The 21,166-nt window shown below is 34.1% G+C and overlaps 3 protein-coding genes across 4 annotated transcripts; 2 read left to right on the top strand and 1 right to left on the bottom strand.

Moving 5' to 3' along the window:
* Positions 1 to 243: 243 nt before the first annotated feature.
* On the top strand, positions 244 to 2,114 carry LOC131425148 (tRNA-dihydrouridine(20) synthase [NAD(P)+]-like). Its single transcript, XM_058586772.1, has 5 exons — positions 244 to 537; positions 598 to 1,020; positions 1,076 to 1,412; positions 1,470 to 1,681; positions 1,737 to 2,114. The coding sequence occupies exons 1-5, from the start codon at positions 375 to 377 to the stop codon at positions 1,985 to 1,987; spliced, it is 1,386 nt and encodes a 461-aa protein (XP_058442755.1). The 5' UTR covers positions 244 to 374; the 3' UTR covers positions 1,988 to 2,114.
* LOC131425151 (inhibin beta chain-like) lies at positions 2,111 to 19,193 on the bottom strand. Its single transcript, XM_058586775.1, has 3 exons — positions 19,064 to 19,193; positions 3,184 to 3,642; positions 2,111 to 2,770 (listed from the first exon to the last, which is right to left on the bottom strand). Exons 2-3 carry the CDS (start codon positions 3,484 to 3,486, stop codon positions 2,111 to 2,113), a joined length of 963 nt encoding a protein of 320 aa, XP_058442758.1. The 5' UTR covers positions 3,487 to 3,642; positions 19,064 to 19,193.
* LOC131425150 (32 kDa beta-galactoside-binding lectin) lies at positions 13,815 to 19,069 on the top strand. 2 transcript variants are annotated; one of them, XM_058586774.1, is made up of 6 exons: positions 13,815 to 14,386; positions 14,454 to 14,682; positions 14,744 to 14,919; positions 14,976 to 15,224; positions 18,481 to 18,640; positions 18,693 to 19,069. In XM_058586774.1, exons 2-6 carry the CDS (start codon positions 14,591 to 14,593, stop codon positions 18,979 to 18,981), a joined length of 966 nt encoding a protein of 321 aa, XP_058442757.1. In that variant the 5' UTR covers positions 13,815 to 14,386; positions 14,454 to 14,590; the 3' UTR covers positions 18,982 to 19,069. The 2 variants fall into 2 exon arrangements, with proteins under 2 accessions (XP_058442757.1, XP_058442756.1); XM_058586773.1 differs by having other exon boundaries at positions 13,815 to 14,682.
* Positions 19,194 to 21,166: the final 1,973 nt, after the last annotated feature.

Raw genomic sequence — 21,166 nt, 5'->3', positions numbered from 1 at the left:
CACAGATATGTACTCCCAAAATACCGATAATTCACGGATCGTACAGATAAATACCGATTTTCGTTGATAGCATAGATAGACAGGAGAAAAGGTTGCTACGAGACCTTTTTTTTGCTCACCAAAATGAGCTTTGGTGACATTTCCGTGAACTTATGTTGACGAGATTCTGATACCGATATGATACAGATAGATTTTTACGCCGAATACAGATTTTGGGAAAAATGACCTGGCAACGCTGATAGTCGTGTTAAATGCAGATGGATTCTGTTGTTCAAATTGATGTTGGTTTGGAATTAGCAATCCGCACGTGATTTTGGATTTTTGGTTTAATATTAGTTTATTTTAAGTTAGAATGCGCTATCTAAAACTTTACTATGAAAAGTAGCCTTGATTATAGTAATAAGATAATTTTGGCACCTATGGTTCGCGTTGGAACATTGCCGATGCGATTGATGGCTTTGTCTTATGGTGCAGATATTGTTTACACGGAGGAAATCATTGACTGGAAGCTGTTGAGAGCGGAAAGACAAATTAACGGTGATTTGCAGAAACATTTAGTGGTTCAGTTAAGTAATATATATTTTCATATCGTTTTAGATGTACTGAAAACAGTTGACTATGTGGATAAAACGGATGGATGTATCGTTTTCAGAACATGTGATAAAGAAAAAGGAAAAGTAGTTCTCCAATTAGGAACAGCAAATGCTGAACGGGCTCTTCTAGTGGGTAGGAAAGTACAGCAAGATATTGCCGCTTTGGATATAAATATGGGATGTCCAAAAGATTTTTCTATAAAAGGTGGAATGGGAATAGCATTGTTGTACGATCTCGATCGAGCGAAGAGTATTCTAACAACGTTGGTAAAACATTTGGACATCCCGGTCACTTGTAAAATTAGAATCATGCCGGGGATAGATGAAACAATAAAAATTGTCAAAGAATTGGAGACTACAGGCATCTCTGCGATCGCTGTGCATGGTAGAACGAAAACGGAACGACCACGCCATCCTGTTCATGCAGGTTTTTATGATACAATTTTCCTTTTTCAATCCTCACTAATAAGTAGTTTTTCAAGATGTGATTAGAGAGATAGTAAAAGCAGTCGGAATCCCGGTTATCGCAAACGGTGGCTCACAGGAAATTCACAAACGATCTGATATTCTAAAATTTCGTGATGCTTGTGGAGCAGCTAGCGTTATGATTGCTCGTGCGGCTCAATGGAATTGCTCCGTGTTTCGTGACGAAGGACCTTTACCGATTGAAGAAGTCATTCATGAGTGTTTGCGACTATCAGTAGACTATGATAACTCACCTTCTAATACTAAGTACTGCATACAGATGATTTTAAGAGATCTTCAAGAAACAACATTAGGACGTAAATTTTTGGACAGTCAAACACTTGAGCAAATTTGGTACTTTTGTTTTTTTTATCAAAGATAGTAACTATTTAGGTTTTAATCATTTTACAGCGAAGTTTGGAACCTTGGATCCTACTGTAGGAAAAAACAGTTGGAGTACCATAATGCTGGCATTCGTGGTAGGCGGCAAGCGTGTCCTCAATCCGATGCAAATCCACAGGATGAAAATTGCCCGTCAAAAAAAATTAAAATGCTCAGTGACGAAATATCGTCAGACGTGATAGAGCATAATATTAGTTTTATAAGAGTAAACTATGCTGATGGTAAGAACGCGAAATTGTTTAACAAATGGTTTTTTCATTCGTGGCAAATTTTCAGACAAAGAACTTCCGAAAAGTAAACTCTACCTCTACACGGTGAAGAACAACATAAAATTACCCAAATATGAGGTTATAAACAAAAATAAACTGTTCCGAGCGATCGTGAAAGTGGCCGATGGGAAATACAGTAGTTCTTTTTGGGAAAAGAGCAAAAAATTTGCCGAACAATCTGCTGCTCTCACATGCCTTTACCACCTTGGTATTGAAAGCAAAGAAAAGTTAATTGAGAACGGTTCAATGATAGGATGATTATCAGGTTCGAGTAGTTAAAAGAGATTTTTATTTTTAAATCGATTTGATACATAATTGTAATTACGGAAGTTAAGAGTGGTTTGAGCTGTTGAATAATGCTAATAAAGGATGACTAGAAAACTAAGGACACCCACACTCTTCGACAATCATCTTTGAAAGGTCTTGTTTGATTACACGCGAACCCGGTCCGTAGAAAATGAGAGACATTGGTGAATACTTTGTAGGTGCACAACATTGGTGGATGCCAGTCACTTGTCCTTGCCTTCGGTATTCGTCAACCACATACTGATATTCGGCGGAAAATTTGTCTGGCAGAAGGCAGCTTCCTTTGCAGTAGTTCGCATAGTATCCATGTGGCCGTATGATCCAGTCATCCCATTTGAGAGCTTTGAAGTCGACGTAAAATTTTTGTTTGCAACACGCTTCGTTTGGTGCACCGGTACAGTCGAGTGCACGTCGACGGAGACGTTTCACGTGGTTCGTTGCTAGGCTCACGAACAAATAGGGCCGATTGTAGTCAATAAAACTTTCCGGCTTCTTCTTGGGGTTTATTTTCTGTGCCTTGAGGAAAGATTCCTTGGCTTTGTTTTGATTTTCGTCAAATAAATGAATGGTGATTTTATTGCCACAGCCTGAACAATCGACGAATAGACGTAAACTATCGTTGGTTTTCTCAGAATGCCATGTTCGTACTGCGTTGGTTATGTCTATTTCCTGCCATCCCAGTTTGTCCACAGATATTGTGTGCTTTGCTACCATTGCAGTGTGTTTTGAAAATTCCTGTTGCCAGAATCGAAATAGTTTTGTAGCATTAGTTATTTTGACACCATTTATAGAAATTTGATGTGTTCTTTTGCGAAAGCTAATAATTCTTATAAATAGTGATTCAATATATTCAATATAAATAGAGATTTTTAATATATTGAACAGGAATTCATCTAGCGAAAATAAATGAATTTATATACATGCGAATTTATACTTTAAATAATATAAGTTAACCTTGTTATACCAAATTACAAATAGAATGAAAATATATTCAAATGAAAATCCTTCACTGCGATTTTGAAGGTTTGCACTTGTATTTAAGATCTATTTTATTCTACGAAGTTTGAAAACATAAGGTAATTATTTTGTTCGATTGATTTTCAATTGTTTTGCAGATAATCGGTTTGAGCTGGTATTTAGTTGCCTACCTCTTCATCATTTAGTACGTTTTTTGAGCCACTGATCAGTCGGAAAATCCAAAGAATAAGATTTTTGTTCCCAAATGGAGCCCAAACCGTGTCCACGCTTTTAACTTTTAGCTCGAGTCTGATCCAAAGTGTGGCGTTGTATATGCGTATTCCATGGATCGTGGACGGTAAAGAATTCAGCGATGGGAAAACGAAAAATTGGTGTCCTGGGGCTGCTTCACCTAAATCAATGTATTTACCATCCCGTATGTAAAGGAGAGTTTTGTTAGTACGTATAAATAACAGAGAAAAATAGTGTATCATATCACTTTATGTAGGCTTCATTTAAATTGGCTTCAAGTCGTGTTTAATTTGATGGAAAGGAAAGTTAAAAAATAAAAATTATTGTGGTAACGCTTTGCTGGTTTCGATCCAAACTATCCGATCGTCATTATGTTGTTTGTGAGGTGTCCAATCATCCTGTAAGAAACAGTAATTTCGAATTAATACTGCGGTGAATAAAGGATCTTCAGGATGAAAAAGATGGATTCCTAATAATTAGACAGTTTTCATCTTACAATTATTGTTACGAACTAAAATAGTTTTTACCACTGAAAGCTCAAATGTTTCAATTTTGCACTATTGATAGTATAGGTTAAAACTCATTTACCCCGCACATAGGGTCAGGAAGCTTTTTTAGCCCGAAGAATGACCTTAAGGTCAAAACCTCTATGATTGAACCAAGAAAAAACCACTTGTCGACAGTCATGAATCAACACTTTACACCTACATACAATTTTTTTGATACTCATACTACAGCTCAGTCAATTTTGTTTCGATTGATAATATTGTTGCAATCATTAGTTGGAATTGTACAAATCGATGAAAACAGTTGAAATCATCACCCCTATTCTGTATTTCCATCGAATCGGATTTTGTTGAACGAATGTAAAAATTTGCATTCTTTGATTCGATCGACTGATGCTTTTGTATGGAAAACTCGAACTCGATCGATCTACAGAATGCCAAATTTCGTATTCGATCGAAACAATCCGATTCGAACGAAATACGAAATCGGGGTGCATGTATTTTTAATCATAGAAGAAAGAAATTTTAAGATTTTTTTTACCCCTCCGACTATAGTCGTAAGGCTTACGAGCTGTTCCTAATAGAGAAGCAAGCATTGTTGGGATGTGCGACATGTTAGTTGGAAAGCATTGCTCTAATCGGTCATTCAAGGCAAAACGTGCGCTAATCTATAAACAAAAGTAAGATTCTTTTTAATGCTTCAGTCTTACATGATACGCGCCAGAATAAGATTTCTGTGTGGTTGAACTAAATTCTAGTTTTTGTTTAATTTTTTGAGTAACTCGCTATTTAATGAGAAAACTTTAATTGGTTTTTTTAATCGCAGATTTGAAAAAAGTTGGGTGGGTAATGTCAGAGGCATAACTGGATGTCGTGAATAGGAATAAAATTGATACGCTTACTTCTCCCTTCCGAATATCAGTTAGTTGATCGATTGTGTGAATTGTGCACTACTAGAATTTGAAACGATGCACCTACACTAAAGTACGGAGAAGTTACATCAAACATTCCAAAAAAAAACTATAAACATTTTTATAGTTTTTTAACTTATCCATTAATTAATTAATTATTTAATATAATAATGGTGGTTCTGAACAGAACCTTTTATGAAGGCGTTCGTGTTAGAGAGTAACGAGTTGAATGCGAGTTCCGATGGATGCCGCTGAAGTTAGATTATTTAATCAGTTTAATGATCAATTCGAATATTCATTCAGTTGGGACAGTACTCGCATATGTCATGATGGCGCCACGTTACCCTATCAAAAACATTCAGTCTGTCATCTAGACTGTGTTTATTTTTTATTTACCAACAGAGTAGCCATTTAAACAGATATCTGTAATGTACTGATTTGTATACGTCCATGCGGATTTCATGCAGGATACAGATTTAATAAATATTGTCAAAACTAAATACAGAATTGTGCATACTTTTCATCCTCTAACGCAATACAAAATCGAATCCATGTTTTGCTACGATATTTACTTGCTTCTGTCCTGCTGCCACATAATTTCGGATGAAAATTACTAACACAATCAACTATAGCCTAGATGACTATTGTTCATTTTACGTCGGGCCCGATAATGAACTTTTTAAACAGTTCATACGAAAAACTAACTAAAAAGAATTTATATTTCACCTATGTAAAAACCACAAACCAATAATCGGTTTCACGTACCTAAAAAATCATTTTACTGAAGCCTCAAACATCGCTAGAAAAGTTAAATATAATAACAACCTAATCCCGTGATTAATTGCGACAATTCATTTTCAAATATACAAAGCCTGATGAAATCAGGCATCCCTGCAAGTAGCTGATCTGTGTTGACAAACGGGGGGAACCAACTGGTAAAAAAACGTTTACATAAAGGTGATTTGCAATTATAAAACATTTAGAAAGTATAGCAGTCATGGTAAAAGAGGGGCGTGATGGGTAAGTCAATGCCTTTCACGCAGCCCACCAGGGTTCGATTCCCAACCCCGCACATAGGAGCAGAAAGTTTTTCTGACCCGAAGAGGTTAAAACCTCTGTAACCTAAAAAACAACACGTTGAAATAGTATCACTGGATATATCGAAAGCCTACGATACTACCTGGAGACTAGTAATTCTTCAAACTCTGGCCAGTGAGATGGAAAATCTCCCGGAAAATATTTAATATACTATCCAACTTTCTTTCAAATGACCCAAGCTGCCGTCGTCGACATTTTTCATCTCTTTGAAACGATTCCCCCACTTACTCACAAACTGTTTCGACTTTTGCATGTATTTCGCCGCGGCAGGCTGGGTCATTTTGGGACCTTTTGGGTGCGAGCACAAAAAACAGCTTCGAAGCGCAAAGCGCACGCGGTACTCATTTCGGAAAAATACTGTGATCGATTGGAAAACAATAGTCAACTGATTTATTCTCGTATTTTATGAAGGACACTACTGCCCTTTTTAAATGGTAATGCCTTGAACTGATGGTGACTTCACACATACATACATCAACTGACGCTACGCTACGCTTATTAGTATGTACTATATTCTATGGGATTTCCTATACATATAGGACAATTATGCGTAGAACGGTAGTATAGGGCTATTGTACTAATAGTCATCTCATTTATTGAGTCATCATGTTATTACTCGACTTTCAATAATAAATAGTGATAAAATCGAGTACAATATCTTTGCCTCTGCTCTGAAAAGGTATTGCAGAAAAAATTGCTCAGTACTGCACCTAATATCATCATAATCTTAAAGTAATTTTTTTGGCCGCCGCTTAAATTTTTGGATCAGTGTGTGCAGCTATTTTCATTTTCAGAAAAAAAAAATGAAAAATAAAAACTTACAATTTAAAAAAAATTGTGCAGGATTTATCTGTTTGAAATGAGCTCAAAACTTCCAGACAAGAGAACAGTGTCATAAATAGTAGAAATACTCAACCAGAAAACTTGCTCTCGACTGAGCAGACCTGACATCATGTTTGAAAGATATTTAACGAAATGTGAAGTTCATCAGAACCAAGAGTGCGTTTCACGAATATATAAATATATATATATATATATATATATATATATATATATATATATATATATATATATATATATATATATATATATATATATATATATATATATATATATATATATATATATATATTATGAACGTATCTTTCCTGAAATATTTCATACATGTTTCCATAAAACATTGTTCATAAAACATTGCGTTATATGGACCCAATTTAAAATTCATGTTTGAGAAATGAACAGTTGTTTTGTAAATCTAATGTGAAACTTATTCATTAGAAATTATGTTTGTTATGATTTGTATACATCAATTCAATACTTGTTTACATGACAGTAATTCCACGAGTTCCACAATGTTTTTTTGTTGCATTTGTAATATGACGGATGCATGAGTTTTACCATTGATTTTCCAAGTTCATATAGACGTTCGTAAAACATATATATTTAAACGTTACTCATATATAGTTGCACTTTTAATTTCTCTTTAGCTTATATTACTGATTGTCGAGCATACGATATTTGTCATAATATAACACGAGTTACATAGATGATATTCGTAACAACGGAAGAACTTAAAGTTACTCGAAACTGAAATAGTTTTAAAACTGGTTTAGAAAGTTTCGTTTTTATATTAGGTCGTCACAGTTGAAAATATTCAACACCAGTAATTTCGAAATCAAAGGTTGGTTTCAGGAAAAAGCATTACTAATCGATAAGATCATTGAACTTTTCATTTCAATCAATGTTTTTGAAATCGGATCAAATCCGGTGCCTTCCGGTTAAAAATAAATATTTTAGCCGTACCCGACCCGAACCCGAAAAAATGTTCTTTTTCAAACTCGAACTCGGCCCGTAACCTGTTGAAAATAAATATCTATACCCGTACCTAGATGTACCGAACTAGATCCGAACAAAAACCCGAGGCCTAAAACCTGGCCTCGTTTATCATGCGGCTCTCGGTTCAAAAGTCAGTTTTCACATTAATTGCAGTCTTTCAAATTTGCCATTGTTTTTTTTTTAGATTATGAAGGTTAAAAGCTTTTAAGGTAATTTGTCTCGGTCGAGGAAAACTTTCTGGCCCTAAATGCGGGGTTGAGAATCGAACCCAAGTGGGCTGTGTGAAAGGAATCGGCTTACTCATTATGCTATACCCGGTCCCATTAAGCAATTGTTATTCCTTCTGTGTCTGTTTCAACTAAAAGTTATTGATTCAACCAACATTTGTGAAGACTTCGCCATAATCAGATATTTAAAAACGTTGTTTCCGTTGCTCATTTTTCTCAGAATAAAATGTTTTAATAAATCGTCATTAAACGTCACCTTCAATGGCTGGTCTATAAAAAAAGTTTTAATTGTGCATGCAAAAATAGTTCAAATGTAAATACTAAACAAGTGGACTATTCAGTTCCTGGCCATATTATAAGACCCATGCTGAAAAATTGATATTTCACTGAAATGTTGTTGTTAAAATGATGAAAAAATGTTTAAAAATCGTGTGTTAATAGATATTCCACTAAATTCAGAATTGTGTACAGTCACCTTTAGCAACTAACACGGCTGCTATAGGACGAGTTATATTGTTTATACAATTCTCAATCTTTTTACAGGTTCCATTGTGTACTAACGCTATAAACAATAGCAATTTATCTGTATTTATACCGATTTTTGAACTCAATAGAGTAAAACAGATGTATTTTCTCTAAAATACCGATAATCCATCTTTTTGAATAACAGATATATTGGCAGCTCTGTGGTGTACATGAATCAGATTCTGCTTGATTGTAGGAGCATGGTTGGAAATCTCACATTGCATAAAGTCCCAAACATTATCTATAAAATTCATATCTAGAGAATCTCCGGCCTGTCAAGAACTGTGATTTTTTTCTTTTCGAAATACGTTGATGTATGTTTAAAATGGTGGCATTTTTAAAACATTTTTTCGCCGTTTGAATAATCAACAATATTTCAGAGAAATATTAATTTTAAAACATGGGTCTAATAATATGGGCAGGGACTGTACTGTATTCCAGAACAATAACTTTAATGAAATGAATGAAATACGATTCAATATAATGAAATTGCATCAGCAATTTTGAAAGCCTAGAAATCATGTAAACATAAACAATGCTACACTGAGCTTTCAATGAGTGCTACACCAACGGTGTCAGCATAGACAACGGTCCAGCGTATATCGTGTATCGTATATGTAAAATGCTGAAATAACTAGAACGCTTATAACACTAAACTCATGCAAATTTTATAATCATCATACACAATATAATTTTAGAAAAAAATAACACAAGTTTTGCGAAAGAACCGTTAATATTTATTTTTCGTGCGAGTTTCTATGCTCTTCCCAGACGCGCTCCAGTGTTTCAAAATAGTTATTTTTATTGGTAACACTAGTTAAAGATTGTAGGCCAAGTGATCCGCAAAATAATATGGAGGAACGAATATCGGTGCTATCACCTTATTTCAGTAAGATTCCTAGAATTTCGAAATTTTGCTCTAGACTACACGTAAAACTATATGTTCCGTGATACAATACAATATTGCATTTCGGTTCATATCATCGGTATTACAAGACTGAACGTATTTTTTAGGTGCAGCAGAGGACAAGAGTATCACCTGTGTTGTAGTGATTTGTGTATCACGTGCCTACGATGTGTGAGACAAAAAAAACTCGACTGTTCTGTACTGGACTGACAGTATTTGTTTTTGCCGATGTGTAAATGGAAATAATAGCGGAACGAAATGCGAAAGAAAATCGAAGTTTGTTTGTGGAATAATCGGAGCCAACAATTTTTTTCAAAATAACTATTTATTGAATATGAGTTAAAATTAAATGATTAAGATTTAAATTGGGTGTTCAGCCACAAGTGGTGACTTTTCAGCCCTATTATCGAATCGAATATATATATATATATATATATATATATATATATATATATATATATATATATATATATATATATATATATATATATATATATATATATATATATATATATATATATATATATATATATATATATATATATATATATATATAAGGGAAAATTCTAAACCTACTTGTATTGTGTAATGGGGAAAAGGAACTTATATACTAACTTACTAACTAATACAAAGAGCGAATCGATTCAATTGAAGATTGCATCGATTTTTGTCGGAATTTGCTTATAATATTATGTGACATTACATCTGTGAGTCTGTGTAACTCATTCGTACTAAACCAGGGAGGACGCTTCAAAATCATTTTCAGAATTTTATTCTGAATCCTTTGAAGCGTTATCTTCCTGGTGGAACAACAACTTGACCAAATTGGTACTGCATAAAGCATGGCTGGTCTGAAAATTTGTTTATAAATTAACAATTTGTTTTTTAGACAGAGCTTAGAATTTCTGTTTATAAGAGGATATAAACATTTAATATATTTATTACACTTTGCCTGGATTCCTTCAATGTGATCCTTGAAAGTGAGTTTTTTGTCATACATTAAACCTAAGTATTTAGCTTGATCAGACCATGTCAATTCCAAGCCATTCAATTTGAGAATGTGGTTATTGTTTGATTTAAGAAAAGAAGCTCTTGGCTTGTGAGGAAAGATAATTAATTGCGTTTTTGCTGCATTTGGTTTAATTTTCCATTTTGACAGATAATCACTGAAAATATTTTAACTTCTTTGTAGGCGACTGCAGATCACTCTTAGATTTCTACCTGTGGCTAATAGACTTGGGTCGTCACAGAATAGCGATTTCTGACACCCAACGGGTAGATTTGGAAGATCAGAAGTGAAAATATTATACAAGATTGGAGCTACGCTCGAACCCTGCGGAACACCGGCTCGTACGGGTAGCAATTCAGATTTACAATTCTGATAGCTAACCTGAAGAGTACGATCAATTAAATAATTTTGAATCATTTTGATCAAATAAATAGGAAACTGGAAATCAGACATTTTTGCTATTAAACCTTTGTGCCAAACACTGTCGAATGCTTTTTCTATGTCTAGAAGAGCAACTCCAGAGGATAACACAGAAGATTTATTTGCTTTTATCATGTTCGTTACTCTGACAAGTTGATGAGTAGTTGAATGTTCATGACGAAATCCAAACTGCTCTGGTAAAAAAATTGAATTCTCATTTATATGAGACATCATTCTCAACAAGAATTTTTTTTCAAAAAGTTTACTGATAGAAGAAAGTAAGCTAATTGGTCGATAACTTGATGTTTCTGCTGGGTTTTTATCGGGTTTGAGAATAGGAATTACTTTAGCGTTTTTCCATCTCTTTGGGAAGTAAGCTAATTAAAAACACTTGTTGAAAATTTTAACCAGGAGTCTCAAGGCAACATCGGGAAGATTTTTAATAAGAATATTAAAAATTCCATCATTACCAGGAGCCTTCATGTTTTTAAGTTTTCTAATAATTGATTTAATTTCATCAAAATTCGTCTCAATAATGTCATCTTGTGAAAACACTTGGGTTGAAATATGATCATATTTCAGTGAGACTTCATTTTCAATAGGACTCACAACGTTCAAATTTAAATTGTGGACACTCTCGAACTGCTGAGCAAGTTTTTGAGCTTTTTCGCCATTTGTAAGAAGTATTTGATTTCCTTCCTTGAGAGCAGGAATTGGTTTCTGAGGTTTCTTAAGAATCTTAGAAAATTTCCAGAAAGGTTTAGAATAGGGTTTAATTTGTTCAATTTCTTTAGCGAAATTTTCATTTCGCAAAAGAGTAAATCTACGTTTTTCGTTTGATATTGTCGTCGACGAACATTCTTCAACCGAATGAGCAGTTGAAGATTGTCATCGATGATAGGAGAATTTAATTTAGTTTGAGCTTTGGGAACTGAAAGATTTCTAGCTTCGCACGGAACCACCCGCGATCCCATTTCAGTTGATTTTCTGAATTCAATTGGTTAAAATTTGGTACAACTAATCGATTGTTGTTTTAACTAAACTGTCATTTTTGTTTTTCGATTAGCAGAAACGATGGTAGAATCAACTAATACAACTGTTTGAGAAAAAATGCTGTCAATTAGTGAGGACACATACCTTTCAATTTCAACAAATATTTTAGTTGAAATAACTGGTGTTGTTATTGAAACAAAATTCTGTTAGTTGAAAAATAAATCGGTTTTATTTGTTTTGAGATCAGTAAAGATCTAAATTCTAAAAAAATACTTCTGATTCGATCGAAAATGATTGATGTAAAGAACGTTTTTAATCAGCAAAAGTGCCCGGAGGGGCGAGCAAATTAGCGAAATTAATAAATTTACCTAAAATGATGCCTTCAAACGGTTGAACTAGAGTTATGCACTGATAATTTTAGTCAATTTATATGAGCTTGGGGGCATCAACCGCTGGGTATTGGAATTTTGCGACAAACGCGCCATTCAATCGCAGCGCGTTCTGTGCGGTTGAAACCCTTCGCTCCTGTTACTTTTATAAATTAAATTCATGTCAAAAAGCGTTTTATTGCTATTGCATGAACATCATCTTCGGTATCAAACAGCTGGAAGTAAATAATGATCGAATTTGAAGCATAAAATTTTTGCGCATACCTGAAAGATTACGAGATGATCATTCATAAACATTTTCTAATTTGTCACCAAATCTTTTTCATCTCAAACAAGGTTAACTTTATCACAACAACGCTGTTAGATAAACACTTGTTATCATAAAATGTTCAAATCGAATGAACACAATTTCACCAAACGCTTTAACCATTGATTTTGTTTTCACTGACATTTTGAAGCGACGCGAACAGATTTCAACTAAAAAAGTTGTTGATTTTGCATTGCGATTATTGTTTTGCTTTCAACTGTCTCCGGCATTTGACAGCATTCAAAACAACATATTTTTCAACTACTTGAATATATGCAAATCAAAAACTATTTTGGTTGAATCAAGAAGAAATTAGTTAAATCAACTATCGCATAAATCAAAAACTGCGATATCGCAATTTTATGATCGAAGGGTTCTCCGTGCATCAACTAAGACTCGACCTTCTCCTCTTCGTCCGATTTAAAATGAGACTTTTACTTCCGGTAGAAAAGTAGAAAGCTCAGTACGGAATGCTTTGAAGTCGGAAATCATCACCGTCACTGGTGGCATAGATTGTTGCTGCTTCCCAGAACGACAAGCGTCCATTTTGGGAATTTTTGAAGAATTTTATTCTATGTCGCTACAATCGGATTGAGGAAGAATCTCGTAAATATTGTTAGACGGCATAGGATCAACGGAAGGGAAATCCGTCCGTTGTCTTTTATTTTTACATTCAGATTCTATAAGATCGTGAATATTATTAGAAAAATGTTGAATAACGGATTGTGATTTATTCCGTATTGAATTCTTTTTACCCTTAGACTTGTTGCGTTTTCGGTTGGACGCAGGCATTTTTGAAATGAATGAAATTTGAAATTAAATTAACTAGGCTAAATTAGTCTTCGATTAGACTCCTAGTTTGGAAAAGTCTTGATAAGGACTGATTTTGTGGTAGTCTTAATAAAGACTGATTAGTTCGAAGAATAGTTCTTAGAATAGCTAGCCTAATAAAAGGCTGAATAATTTCTTAGTCTTATAAAAGTCTGATTATATTAGAATATTACTCTTTGTATAGCCTTGAGAAAGGCTGACTAATTGTTAGTCTTTAAAAAGACTGTTAGTGATTCAGGTAGCCTTGAAAAAGACTGAAGTCTTGAATCAATGAAACTATAGGTAGCCCGAAAAAAAATTCAAGAGCCAAGAGCTATACGCGTGCGGTGCGAACGACTGTTCAACACCGACTGATTCAAAATAGTTATTTTCATTGGTAACACTAGTTAAAGATTGTAGGCCAAGTGATCCGCAAAATAATATGGAGGAACGAATATCGGTGCTATCACCATATTTCAGTAAGAAAGAATTTCGAAATTTTGCTCTAGACTACATATAAAACTATATGTTCCGTGATACAATACAATATTGCACTTCGGTTCATATCTTCGGTATTACAAGACTGAACGTATTTTTCAGGTGCAGCAGAGGACAAAAGTATCACCTGTGTTGTAGTGATTTGTGTATCACGTGCCTACGATGTGTGAGACAAAAAAAACTCGACTGTTCTGTACTGGACTGACAGTATTTGTTTTTGCCGATGTGTAAATGGAAATAATAGCGGAACGAAATGCGAAAGAAAATCGAAGTTTGTTTGTGGAATAATCAGAGTCAACAATTTATTTACATTTATAGTGTACATCCTTATTTAGTGGGTATATGTGTTCTGAAAAGAAAACGACCCCAAAAATTCAGAATAATGACGGTTATGTGCCAAAAACCATTAGCACGAAAACAGACATTTTGGAAATAATGAGTTACATAAGTGAATAGATAAATGAAAAAAAATTATATATAAGTTATCACACGATAGCAAAAAGTATTAGCATTCACGGATAACTGCAATTTTGAACGCTTTCTTTTGAAACTGTCTTCTTCAGACAAGAATGGCTCTAACCAGCCTACAGATGACATTTACAAATCTTATCATATTGAGCGTGCAGTCTGATAACACGAAACATGACTCACGTTTGCCGTATTGTGGAGGTTTGCGCACCTGAGTTGGCGTTTGTCTATTTTGAGAGTCAGTGATACAAAATTGTTTTTGTTTCTTTGAAGTTATTCTAATCGTTTATTTTATCGTACGCTAGATAAGCTAGATTATGTCAAAATTTATCGGTTCTGTAAAAATATTGCCCGACAAACGAATAAACTTAGTTGGAGAAGAATTGTTGTCTGGTAAAGTAGCACACATTTGAATAAAGTTTAGAGTATTTGTGTAGCCAAAATGCTAACTCAATTTGCTGGTAATATCTCGTGCACTGTTGAACCCGGTCAAATATTTGTCATCGGCGCTAGGCCTATTGATGATGCTGAAAGGTATGATATATTGTAATACATATGCATACATTTTGGCCTAAACCCATTCGTTACTTTTTAGAATAGACATTAACTTCTTGTCGGGAAAATCTGATGAAGCTGATAACATACTTCATATATCGATTCGTTTCTTAGAGGATATAATTGTGCGAAATTCGAAAATTGGAGGATCATGGGGATATGAAGAACGAGCTGAAAGCTTGAATGAGTTGACTGCACCGAATCCTATTACGGCAGGTAAATTAAGGAAAAAGATAATAAATCTTGAAGTTGGCAAACTGATCTAATTTCAGGAGAACTATTTAAACTATACATACTGGTTGGCGATGACAAGTTCCATATTGCCATTAACGGACAGCCGTACTGTACATATGCTTTCAGAGCGACGCTTTCGGAAATCCGTGCCATTTCATTGTTCAAAGATATCCAACAAATTACACAAATTGATCATCGCCAAGCTTTCCCAACTCCATTTCCGGCAATCCAACTAGAAGAAAAGTTTAATTCATTCAGTAATGACGTTCCAAAACCTTTTCTTCCAGGTAAGCTAAAGATAAGATTAATTTCATTTTTGTTATTTCGATTGTCTGACTAAACGAATATTTTCAGCATTAGTTTCTTTTGATTCGCGCGTAATGTTATTTACATCCTATTTCTACTTGCAATTCTTGCAATTCGTTTCTTATTCAACAGTTGAAAACATAAATTTATGAGTCCTTAGAAGATTTTTGACAGTTTTGAATAATAGGAAAACCCTTAGACACATATCTTAGGAATTTTATTTGGTATTCAGTATGATTTCCAAATGGATTCATTTGAAAATCATTCTGAGATACTACTTAATAGGGCTTTTCCTAATGCTTTTTATCATGACTCGCCTAATACTGGAAAGTTAATGAGGATTTTATTGGTTAATTTGTTTGATGGTTTACACAATTTATAAAAATCTTTCACGTGCTTTCGATAGTAGTTCTCAAATGCAACGAATCTACAATCTTATCTAAATAAAAATGACATTTATTTGTATGATCAGCCTGATGAACATGCAGATCTCGCTGTGATCGACATTATTTTGGGTGCCACATTTACACCATAATAAATTTTTGTTTAGTTGTGGGTTAAAATCAAAATTTATTTGTGTTTTATTTCGATCGAATTTACATGTGACTTAAACTGCATAGGAATAAAATTCGTGGGTTTTCGACTTTTGTAGATCGTGTGAGAAGTGTTCCATTTGTTGTAGTTGAAAAATTTCCACAATAGAAAGTGAAACGTTTTCAAAGATTGCGGCGAACAGTCAAGTAGATGGCAGTAGGCAGTCGTCATCAGTCGACTTCTCATTAGCTTATAGACATGGGCTCTTTCATTCAAAAACGGTATTTTACATAATACTCTACTTAAGCAAGTGGTGCTTTTGGAATTCGTCCTTCTGAGCTTATGATAGCATCTTTTTTGTTGGTATTTCGTTATATTTCGTCAAAAGTTTTGTTATTGACTGTACCTCATTAATTTCTGTTTTGGTTTTCACATTTAATAATCTTACCGGGACTTAGTTCAATTTCTAATCATTGCATATTTAGCTATTACTTCAATATTTGTCAAATCAATGATATATTTTGGAATAACAGCAGGTTTTACTTTTATTCCACTATTAAGAGATAACATAATTTACGCAGACTAACGACCAACATATTTAATAAATTCTCAGTAATTTTCGGTAGATCCTAAACAAACTTGAAATATTTCATTGGATCATGTTTATCGGGAAAATTCTATTTTGTACAATATCCATGCAAAATTTTCGATAGTAAAATGTGCAAGCTTAGTAAAATTATTTTTATTAAGCAAATACCTTATGATCAAAAGAGAACCGGAATTTTCATTTTAAAATTCCAGCGCTTGTCCAATCGGTAAACTTTTATTCTCTCAACGTTGGCAACATTTTTATACACATTCTGTTAAATTTTGACGCATATCGTACGATTAGTTTTTGTTTGGCGTCTATACAAAGAAGTTGAAAAATTTTCGTGTGGCGATTTTTATAATGGATGAAAATTTAGAACAACGGCGTCTTCGAAGCGCCATTCGGTCGATTGTTGTGCGGTTTTGACGTCATATTCATAGATCCACACCTCATCACCAGTTATGATGCAGTCGATAAATGTGGGGTCACTATCTGCGTTGGAAATCATCTCTTTGGCCACATCAACACGACACTGTTTTTGTTTCAGCTTTTTTGGCACCAGCCGAGAAGCGACACGTTTCAAACCCAAAACATCAGTTAAAATGTGTTCGGCTGATCCATAAGAGATGCCCAACAACACAGCAATCTCTCTAATCGGTACAGAACGATTTTGCAACACGATTTGCTTCGCCGATTCAATGTTTTCTTCAGTAACAGATGTTGTTGAGCGGCCAGGGATCTCATCATCCAAGCTTGTACGACCACCTTTGAAGCGTTTATACCACTCGTATGCCTGTGTTTTTTTCCTAGACACGATTCACCAAAGGCCTTGTCTAACATTTTCAACGTTTCGGAACACTTAAATCCATTTGCAACACAAAATTTGATGCACGCACGTTGTTCTAAATTTTCATCCATTATAAAAATCGCCACACGAAAATTTTTCAACTTCTTTGTATAGACGCCAAACAAAAACTAATCGTACGATATGCGTCAAAATTTGACAGAATGTGTATAAAAGTGTTGCCAATGTTGAGAGAATAAAAGTTTACCGATTGGACAAGCGCGGGAATTTTAAAATGAAAATTCCGGTTTTTTTAATCTTAAGGTACATTTTTCGAAACCATCTATCGTGTTTACTCTAGGATAGTTTGAACATATTTAAAATTTAGTTTAATTTTTTTCTGACTGGTTTATGTGAAATGAACGTTAGGATACTAATGTGTCGATAATGAACATTTGGTGTGAGCAATCCTTAATATTTTCGGTTGATTCATATGATATCTCCCAAACGTATTTAATATCAAGTCAACATCATATTTTATCAACGTTGTCAAAATGTCGATTTTTGTAGAAGAAAGTGATGATTAGTTTAATTATTTTAAGAATCCTAAACGGAAGAAACCATGGATTAATCCGGGACAGCTCTGAACATCGACTGCAAAACCAGATCGTTTCCACAAGAAAGATCGAAAAGGTGTGGTGTATCAAGACACGGCAAAGTGATTTTGTTACACGACAACGCACCTGTACACAAAGCAAAACTGGTTCAGGATACAATCAAAGCACTTAGCGGAGACCTGCTACCCTACCTGAAGAAGTCGAAAATTAGATGTTTAGTTTGTTTGCAACAAAAGCCGAAGATTTATGTTGGGGTAGGAAGCATAAATCGACAGAACGGTATATGTAGGAGGCAATAGTCAATACTTTAAACAAAAAAAAATAATTAAAAAATCCGTTCAAAAAAATATATTTAACACGTTGACTGCCACGACCATTCGTTTCCGAACGGAATATACGAGTTATCTCGTAGGTTGGCAGTCAACGTGTTAAAAAAAACTCTCACTGATGATTTCTATTTTTAAACGGGTGCGGATGGTTTCTTAAGAAGGATTATTGTAATAAAGATACTACTCTTTCCAGAACTGAATAATAAAAATTCAAAACGGTACTTTTGTGTTACTTAAAATATAACCTACATAATTTCGAATTATTTTGAAATAATACCTTAGACATGTTGAAGCTAGCAGTGCTTATTTTTCACATATGTTTGTACATTAATGTGCATATTGTATATTTAAAATCGTTCAATAATAACAATGTTTTTTTTACAGGCCACGTTATCGTAATAACAGCCATACCATTTGGAAATCCCCGCGGTGGGTTCATTATTCGTTTCATGGAAAATGGATCGAAAAGGCAAGCATTGCACTTCAACCCGCGATTTGATCCACATTATGTAGTGGTTCGGAACTCACATACAGAGGCCCTCGAGTTAGTATTGTTCCTGTTTTGCTGTCCACTTATTACCTATTTTTTTTCGTAGATTCCGTAGAGAGGAGGACCGTAAGGGAGGATTCCCATTTGTGTTAGACCAACAGTTCAAATTGGCCATAGCACTAACTGAAAGTGAGTTTAAGTTCGCAGTAAATGGAAGCTATTTTGAAGCATATGCCTACCAAGATGCTAATCAGTTGGATACTCTTAATGGATTCAAAGTCCAGTGTAGTAATGGAATGCAGCTCGAAGTAACTAATGTAGATCATATGAATATGGGCGTTCCAGATTGCGAAGGATTCGAAAGTTATTCACACCCAGAAGTTGAAATTTTCTAAGCCAATACAATATGCAATTTCGATGTCATAAATTGTCCGTTAAACAACTCAACTGTGAATACAATAAAAATGTGGTACTTACATCGAATCTCGGTTTTCTTGCAACAATGCGATTCACTCTACGGCCAAGAACGAACTGTGATGCTTGCTAACTCGTATGAGTGTGATTTGGTTAGTCGTAGCCAGAGAGTATTCGAATATTGATTTTTATATTTCACGCGTACGTAGAACGCGCCAGAATGTCTAGATCAACGGAATAAAACAAAATGATGCAAGGGAAAATAAGAGAAGACCTAGTTAGATGTACAGAACACGAACATTTTCTTGGGCAACATCATTATTTGGTTTGAATACATAAAGTACCGGTTTAATGGACCGTGCATGAGCAACTTTGTCGATATAAAATTAGTATCCACTGAATAACAATTCTTTATATGACTAGAAAATCCTTAGTTGGTAGTAGGAAATTTCCTTTACCTTTTACATACTCATTCATTCAACGGTTTGAGAGAATACTTTCTCCGATAGCATTTTTTATTTCTTGTCTTACATTGTCCGTATTCCAATATCTTTTTGTTTTTCAATTTTTAAACTCACGACAACTTCTTTTACATATCTCGAGCAAAATGTGGTATCTAACAGAAAACTGACTTCGAAACGGAATTCACAATATGCACATATCCGCCCGGCAGATTTTCACAAACTTAGATTCAAACTTGATACTATGGAATACTTGCTTCCTGTTCCGGAATTACAGGGCGTTGGAAGTGCTAAGAGTAAGTGTAGAAAATTTCAAGTTATTTTTTGCCTTTCTCATATAGAAAGGCTATGCAATCACTGTGAAAATCGACTTTTTAACCGAGGCTCGGAGGGCCAAATGTCATATATCATTCAACTCAGCTCGACGAACTGAGAGAATGTCTGTGTGTGTCCGTCCGTGTGTGTGTATGTAACAAAAATATGCACTCACTTTTTTCAGATATGGCTGAACCGATTTTCACAAACTAAGATTCAAATAAAAAGTATTATGGTCCCATAGCTTGCTATTGAATTTCACTTGAATGTGACTTCCGGTACCGGAGTTATATGGTAATATGTGAAAATTTGAGAAAAAGCTTACACTCAATTATCTCTGGAACAACTCATAATGAAATATCCTATGAAAGGTCTTATAATATCCTAAACATTGTGGAACATTTTATCTGGATCCGACTTCCGGTTCCGGAACTACATCGTGATAAGTGGAAAATTGCAAATTTTATTAGTATTTTTCCACGAACGATGGTTAAAAACAGGTACAAATCCCCTAAAACTGTCTGATAAATTCTTCTAGTTTGCAGAGCTTGTTAGTTTGTGGGCATGAAAACTCAATTCGACACTACTGGTCCCCTCTTTACCTGTTCCGAGAGCACCGAAAGTAGAGAAGAAAAACTCCTAAAACTAAATTCACTTCGATTTCTCTGCGATGCTTGAACCGATTTTCACAAATCTTGATTTGAAATAAAGTTCATACTGTCTTTAAGGCTACTGTGAAATTTCATCCGGATCCGACTTCCGGTTCCGCAGTTACAGGGCAATGAGTGTCAAAGTTTTCAAATCGCCATATAGAGTGACAATATGTACAACACCGAAAGAAGAAGAAAACACAAAACGAACAAGGCGTGCTTTGTTCTATTTCGTACACGTTGTGTAGTGATGTCAATAATAATAATAATAATAATAATAATAATAATAATAATAATAATAATAATAATAATAATAATAATAATAATAATAATAATAATAATAATAATAATAATAATAATAATAATAATAATAATAATAATAATAATAATAATAATAATAATAATAATAATAATAATAATAATAATAATAATAATAATAATAATAATAATAATAATAATAATAATAATAATAATAATAATAATAATAATAATAATAATAATAATAATAATAATAATAATAATAATGATAATAATAATAATAATAATAATAAGTAAACGAACCAACTTCGGCTATTCCGTTTATCTGAATCCGGTTTCGGAAGAATTGGAAATAGTGAGCAAAAACTGAGAAAGGATCTGACTCACTTTTCTTGAAGATGGCCAAATCGATTTTCACAAACTTATAGGTTCAAAACAAAAGTCTTACAGTTTCATACGGAATTCCTTAATTTGCTGTGGAT

Source organism: Malaya genurostris, chromosome 1, assembly GCF_030247185.1.
Source record: "Malaya genurostris strain Urasoe2022 chromosome 1, Malgen_1.1, whole genome shotgun sequence".
Lineage (NCBI taxonomy): Eukaryota > Metazoa > Arthropoda > Insecta > Diptera > Culicidae > Malaya > Malaya genurostris.
The sequence above is the reverse complement of the archived record's forward strand: the minus strand, read 5'-3'. Positions and strand labels throughout refer to the sequence as shown.

Excerpts from the sequence above, each read along its gene's own strand:
- LOC131425148 (XM_058586772.1), top strand. The coding sequence starts at position 375 with ATGAAAAGTAGCCTTGATTATAGTAATAAGATAATTTTGGCACCTATG. Across the intron at positions 1,413-1,469 it reads CAAACACTTGAGCAAATTTG|CGAAGTTTGGAACCTTGGAT; the intron begins GTACTTTTGTTT and ends ATCATTTTACAG. Across the intron at positions 1,682-1,736 it reads AAGAGTAAACTATGCTGATG|ACAAAGAACTTCCGAAAAGT; the intron begins GTAAGAACGCGA and ends GCAAATTTTCAG.
- LOC131425151 (XM_058586775.1), bottom strand. The coding sequence starts at position 3,486 with ATGATACACTATTTTTCTCTGTTATTTATACGTACTAACAAAACTCTC. Across the intron at positions 2,771-3,183 it reads ACGTACTAAATGATGAAGAG|GAATTTTCAAAACACACTGC; the intron begins GTAGGCAACTAA and ends TTCTGGCAACAG.
- LOC131425150 (XM_058586774.1), top strand. The coding sequence starts at position 14,591 with ATGCTAACTCAATTTGCTGGTAATATCTCGTGCACTGTTGAACCCGGT. Across the intron at positions 14,920-14,975 it reads ACCGAATCCTATTACGGCAG|GAGAACTATTTAAACTATAC; the intron begins GTAAATTAAGGA and ends ATCTAATTTCAG. Across the intron at positions 18,641-18,692 it reads TCACATACAGAGGCCCTCGA|ATTCCGTAGAGAGGAGGACC; the intron begins GTTAGTATTGTT and ends TTTTTTTCGTAG.